This window comes from Rhipicephalus sanguineus, chromosome 2 (assembly GCF_013339695.2).
Source record: "Rhipicephalus sanguineus isolate Rsan-2018 chromosome 2, BIME_Rsan_1.4, whole genome shotgun sequence".
In the NCBI taxonomy this organism is placed as follows: Eukaryota; Metazoa; Arthropoda; class Arachnida; order Ixodida; family Ixodidae; genus Rhipicephalus; species Rhipicephalus sanguineus.
This window is the reverse complement of record NC_051177.1, coordinates 106,703,378-106,710,350: the sequence shown is the minus strand read 5'-3', so window position 1 is coordinate 106,710,350 and position 6,973 is coordinate 106,703,378. Positions and strand designations below refer to the sequence as shown.

The 6,973-nt window shown below is 46.9% G+C and overlaps 1 protein-coding gene across 1 annotated transcript in view; it reads right to left on the bottom strand.

Moving 5' to 3' along the window:
* Nucleotides 1-333: 333 nt before the first annotated feature.
* LOC119381789 (cardioacceleratory peptide receptor-like) overlaps nt 334-6,973 on the bottom strand; it is a 431,380-nt gene continuing 424,740 nt past the window's right edge. The window contains exon 4 of the mRNA XM_049412898.1: nt 334-810. Coding sequence (XP_049268855.1) covers nt 334-810 — 477 coding nt within the window. The remainder of the gene's footprint in view (nt 811-6,973) is intronic.

Below are 6,973 nucleotides of genomic sequence, written 5' to 3'. Positions count from 1 at the left end.
GCGCTGTCTTCCTGTCATGACCGCCGTAGTGCTACCTCGGAGCAAACAAGTATTCCCGAGGTGCTCGGGAAATGCTGCATAGCACTCCCGGCTGGCGCTATCGCACCGCGTGTGTGTTTCCAGTGCTATACATGACTGATGTATTATAAGCACCGGCAGTGCGATAGCGCCATCCAAAGCAAGATTCTAGCACTACGGTGACGTCCGCTGAAAGCACAGGTTCGCCTAGCAAGAGTCAAGGCATGTCGGAGTTGACTGTGCCCAAAGCCACGCTTTCCTCTGTTCGCGTTTCTTTTCATCGCTATAGTACACTGCCACCCCACATTTCAGAGGTTACACTGCACATGGTGGAGTGGCGTTGCCGTTGATTGCAACCAATGGCACCTCCTCGACGTTGCCTAGATGCACGCTATCCTGTTCATCGTGTTGGAGCTGCTGGAGCAAGCGGCCTTTGTGGTGGGCGGGGCTTGCCAGGGAGCTGGCATCGGGAGCGCAGGTGCTCGTCGTGAGTGCCACGGCGTGGGCTGTGTTCCGGCCTCGCTGACGAAGAGTCGAGTCGTGGCCGTAGTAGCAGCTGTGGCGACGGCTGCTGCCTCGAGCTCTCGACAGGATCTCGCACAGTCCGCGGCGGATGTGGACGTTGAAGAGGCCGTAAAATATGGGGTTGACGGCGCTGTTGAGCAATGCTACTGTCTCGGCAAACACGATGATGGCACGTGGCACCTTGATGCAATAGTGGCTGTGGATTCGCACGTTGTGCACCGCAAAGTACGGTATCCAGCAAAGCATGAAGCTCGCTATGATGCACACCTGCGAGCAGTAATGAAAAAAAGGCACGTTTTATGGCCGTAACTAAAGTGAAATAAATAATAAATAAATGGATAAATAAAGAAACGCCAGGCCTGCGCGGAAAGCGCAGCACAGTCACAACGAGAGCTGGAAGAGCGGCATTTCTAGAGCCCGTTATAAACTCTCTTGGGGATACTTCTACAAGTAGACTAGCAACGCACCCACTACGCCACAAAGCGTAATGTATGTGAAGTTGGGAAGCACCCACCACGACATTACTCGTCATTCTTCGGAGAAGCGAGGTGCCATCTGTAAGGCATTATGTGCAGTTTCTTGATGTGCAGTCCTCGCTACAATGCGCAGAGAAAATCCCTCGCAGTCGCTCTTGCTCGCATAGATCCCAGACCGATGACGTCAGAAACCATTCTGGAATGTCGTCCTGATAGGTCATCGCGGGTGAAGGCGACGAAGGCAGTGCTCAACTTCTTGAAGGCATCAGACCTGCACCGTCGGTTATAGACTAACGTCGTTATGATGACCGTGAGATGTGTGTGACTCATTGTGCGCGCGTGCTCTCCTTCTCTCTCTCTCTCTATCTTTATATGTCCCCCATCCCTTCCCCCAGTGTAGGGTAGCATACCGGTCCTTCTAGACTGGTTAACATCCCTGCCTTTCCTTTCTCTCCGTCTCCTTCCTTCCTTCCTTCCTTCTTGATGCGACGGCTGATGACGATGAATAATTATGACTGAACCTTTGTAATGGATTGGAAACTTTAAAGGACCCACTTGTTTTGTAATTCGCATTGTGTGATGCCCGGTCGTTATTTAACTCTCCCACCACGCATACGTTAACATACGTTAACGCGAGAAAGAGAGAGAGAGAAAATTAACTTTATTGAGACCCTGAGGAAAGGAATCATGGGAGCCTTATGGGCTTCCTTGGCAACCAATAGAAGTGCACTTGCGAGGAACGCACTACGCTATAAATTACCATAATTTTTGTGAAGTAGGGAAGCAGCCATTATCCAATTTTTCGTCATTCTGCGGAGAGTCGTGGTACCCGCAAAACGCCGGTAAGGCATTATGTGCACTTTGTTGATGCTGTGGCCGATGACGATGAAGAATTAAGGCAGACCCATTTTTAATTGATTGGAAGCATTCAACAACCACTCATTGCACAATTCGCACTGTGTGACGCCTTGTTACAGAATTGGCGTTGTGTGACGCCTGGTTGTTATTTTGCTCTTCTACCACGCTGTATTACATATGGTAACATGGTTCCTTCCCGACATGAAGCCTGTATAGTGTCTTTTTGCAAAGAAGTTTCAAACACCGGCATGGCCCTGAGGTAGAATACTGGGCTCTCACGCAAAGGGCCCATGTTCAAACCTCGTTTCATGCCGGATATTTTTGTCTTATTTCGTTTTTTTTATTTCGCGCGATAATGGTTACTTCTGTGCTCGTGAGCCATTGCATCATAATTTATACATCTGCAAAATATTTTGGTGTACATTGGAAGTACACTATTTGGCTAATAAAACAAGCTTGCTTCCACAATATCTCTTGTTGATCTTCTCTCGCACACGCAGCTGACGAGCCATAAAGCCGCGATAAAATCGCTTAGTTATCAAAAGCATCTAAACGGTAGCAATCAAAAAAATTCAATTTCGTGCCATGTAGGGCAAATGTGCGACATTGCTACCGCTTGTAGTTGTGACGTCATATTTTAGTTTTTTGTTTCTTGCTTGATGTTAGTTGTCACCGCGATACGTGAATGGCAACGATGGCAACGAGCCACCAACTACATGACACATGGGCTTCTATGGAAGTTTCGCTACCAGCTTACATATACCTTGGCCGTGACGCCGAGCACGCGCGCCAAGCTTTGAACTTACGATTTCAACATGGGTAGGCCGCGGATCGCATGAACTCCCGAACAGCCGAATGACATAATGCAGCGCTAAAAACACACACACCACAAAGTAGGGAACACAAAGCGACGGGACAGGCGCTATATGTGGCACAATCTTGTAGTCTTCAATAAAGTAGTGAGTAGCGCCTGTCCCGTCGCTTTGTGTTCCCTACTTTGGGGTGTGTGTGTTTTTAGCGCTGCATTATGTCATTCAGCAAGCACCAACTCGCCCAACAACACGTTCTTCCCGAACAGCTCACGACTTTCGAAGAACCGCACGGACAGCTGAACCGTGAGAAAATTCGTGTTCGCTGGGCCAATCCGGGCAGTCCGGGCACAAGTACAGACCCGGGTGGCCAAGCACAAGCAGAAACTGCGTACCGATTATCCGGCAGCCTGCCAAGCCGCACTAAGTCGCGAAGCAGACCGCATGCGCCAATGGCGGGCGGATGCTGCTAACCACGACGCCGAGCTATCAGAGATTGAACGCAAATGACGCCGGCAAGCCGAGGAAGCGGCGGTGCGGTCAGAGCTGCGTCAACGTGGCAATGGCGACAACTTGTTCGCCAGGACCGACGCGCGCTTTCGGCGGGAGTTTCTCGAGCAGCACATTGGCTCCGGATGCAACGTCTGCGACCGCCTGTGGTTCGGCGAACTTAACGCATTACTAAACACAAAGAATCGCTCATTACACTCTTCCATCACGGTGATCGTGCGAGGCACAGTGTGCAGCGTGTGAAATAAACACTGTGGTAAACACCAGCCAAACGTGTGTGTAAACACATTAACAAACACAAACACGTAACCACTAATTGACAAAGGCTTCAGTACACCATCGGGATTAACTCACTGCTAAATACCGGGGCCGCACGTTTCAGCTTCGCTCGTTAACCGTCTGTTTGGAGTGCTTGGGCGGTGATTTTTCTTCTGATCTGTTTTTCTTTATAGCTTTCATATAGGTATACATGTACATATACGGGACATGACGGCGACGGCGACGGAAAAAACCCGCGAAGAGTGTCCATACAATTGCTGTAAATAGATAGATAGATAGATAGATAGATAGATAGATAGATAGATAGATAGATAGATAGATAGATAGATAGATAGATAGATAGATAGATAGATAGATAGATAGATAGATAGATAGATAGATAGATAGATAGATAGATAGAAGAAAAAGGAAAGGCATAGACAGCATAACCAAGTTTTTTTTTGCTTTGCTACCCTGTGTTTGGAAAGGATATATTTGGAAAGCGAGAAGAGTAAAATAATGCCTTGAGCCAGTGAAGAAAGAGTCATGTATTTTTCACGCTTACAAAACTGACTTCTTTAGAATACCACCTAGCGCTCAATTCAAGCAATTACTTCAGGTTCGGCTGCGGAAAACTCATGTTTTTAAGGAGTCCCGAAATTACAGGAGCTGAGCGTATCCTCCACAACAAGATGGACTGCTTTGCCCACCGTAGCGGCTCAGTCGTTTTGACTTAGCATTGCTTAGCACGGTGTTTTGTTCGTACAACTGTTCCAAGAAATCATCTGCCTCACTTCCTTCTACTTCTGGTGGCTTCTCCTAACACTTTAATTCTCGACGTAAAGCCGGCTTCACAGTCTACGTGATGGAGGACGGAATGACAGCTGGTTTAGGAAGGCACGTTGAAAAAACCTTGCGATGAAATCTGGGCAATATACAAGCCAGACAAGGTTCTGCCAAAATAGTTAACGGGTTCTATTCCGCCTCACTTTGGCCATACGTAAGGAATGGCCGGGGCTAACTGCTATAAAGGTTACGTTAGGTTGAAGCGCGCGTAGCTTAATCCCAGACGCTCTAGGGGGTTAACACGGAACACCCCACCACAACGCTCCTTACAACCCACACCACAGCTTGGAGACAAATCTTAGCTCTTGCATAAGTGAAGCGAACTAATCATGCAAAACAATGAGGACCTAAATATAATTTGACTTCCCAAGTGGGCAATGCGCAGAATGCTATATCCACAGAATACACTAGGTATGTGCATACGTATTTATGTTGCTATGATAAGATACAGAGGTGTGCCAGCTCACTAAAGGAGAGAAAAACAAAACAATTTGACTGAGCAAACGTCTGGTGTCATTCGAAGCAATCATGCAGTGTATGTCAACATTGAACAGAGACAGCTTGCTAAAGCGAAAATCAAATAGGAACACATTAACCACAGTGTATCGTCCGCTGTGAACGAAGACGTCTTCAGATCTAAGTGGGCCCGTGAATATTCTCAGGGATGGAGAGCGTTGGCTGAAACAATAAGAAAAGAAATTCTTTTAATGGTGTCTGCCGATCTACTTCGTATGAGAAGACCACATTTCAGAAAGGCGGGGGGGGGGGGGTGGCACTGCGCTCCACGTTCAGTATCTCTCCTCCTCGTTCGATCTATCGGTTACGCCAACGACGGAGGCGCCGCTCAGCGCAGGAACGGGCGCCTGAGAGCTGCGCTCTAAAAACTTTAAAGAAAGACAATAAAACGACAAGAGTTTCGGAAAAAATGGCACACCACAAGCCTTGAGTACTTCTAGAATACTGTCACAATTTCGGTTGGGCATTAGTTAAGCATTCACAGTTAACGAAATGGGCTTACTAAAAATCAAGGCAATACCAATATAGCAACAGCATCACAAAGAGAGAAGTGACTTGCTGCGCTTATGAAAACACCGTCCAAGCCATCAGAAGGTTACGACTTTTCAGCTTGAAGCCCGGAATAAGTGTTGAAAAGCACTTGGACTGGAAACAGTCCAAGTGCTTCTCAGCCCATCGGGGATGCAGCACCATAAGACATCATACGTGACATGAAAGGCTAAGTGAACGGGGTGTCAAACAACACTTAAGTTTAATGCATGAAAGCCGAGTTTCTCGGAATCCGTATTGGCATTCCACGCGTCACCCTGAGAGATTGACCTTAGCAATATTATAGCCAAGAAATGCTCGACACGTATCAGCTTCCGTGCGGTCATCGTAAAGGATGTACGCGACATTTATTCAACTTTCGGAAGTGCTTTGAGAAGATACGCAAAAATAATGGATTTATGTATAGTTCGATTGCGTATAAGTTCAGTAAACTCAAGCTCATGCTTCCGCCAACAAAACTTGAAAATGTGTGGTAATATGAAATTGGAAGCCTATTATCGACATTTCAAATTGTGATTCTACTATTTTTGTGCTGCTTGTTTACTATTTCATATCAGTCCTGTAGGACAGTGAATCATGCCGTCGACAAAACAGAATAAGGCGTAGGCTCGTTCAGTAGAAAATAACGAGGCTTGCGATTCATAAAAAAATTTAATCCCTCTCGATGTTTCAGTGTTTTAAATAAACGCGTCAAGTCAAACTGTTCTCCCTCGGGCAAATGAACTCGCTACAGTTAGCGCTTGCAGTGTGCAGTTCATATGAAAGTCACTGGAAACTTCTTTGTGACGGTGGCCTGAAAGTCCTACAACTTTTAAAGCCTTGGAGACTAGGTTGACTTGATGTTTGCTTTACTGAATAAAAAACATTCAAGTTACGGAATATGAAGTACACTATATAAGCAAATTACAACGGCATCATATCATAAAGCAAATAGGCGCACTATGGGAACAAGGACAAAAGGGAGGAACCGACGACACAAAGAGCACTTGTGTGCGCTTTGTGTGCGCTTTGTGTCGTCGGTTCCTCCCTTTTGTCCTTGTTCCCATAGTGCGCCTATTTGCTTTAAGGTATGAACGGTTACCAACTAGCCCAAATGGCTGTTTTGCTACAACGGCATCGTTTGTTAGGCCAGTTTAGCTTACCGTCATATTAGGTCAGAGCGTCAGGTTGAATTTGCAGGGCTCCTACCAAGTGGGAGAAATGATTCGCGAAAGTAAGCGCTTCTGAATACGGTACGTTCCAAGTTTTCGTAGAATAAATCGCAGAAAACTGACAAAACGACAGTGCGGCCTAGTTGTCGCATTCTAATAAAGGCGGCAGGGGGCCGTAACGAAGTGATGGAAGAGGTGATCCATTAGCGTGGTACTTGCGGATTTTAGGGGCGAAGCTCCTTAAGGAGGCACCCGTTCGTCCCTCGTAGTCGTAGTCGTAGTAGTCGTAGTGCGTACCAGTCTTACGCTTTGACCTCCAAGGTGGTGCCGGTGGGAGATTTTTCCTGTGCGGTTGTTGAACAATAAAAATTCGCAGCGTGCGCGTTAACTAAAAGCCGAAATTCTTCTGTCTCTCATTCCCCATTAGCAGCCATTGGCATGTTCCAGTAGGAAACGT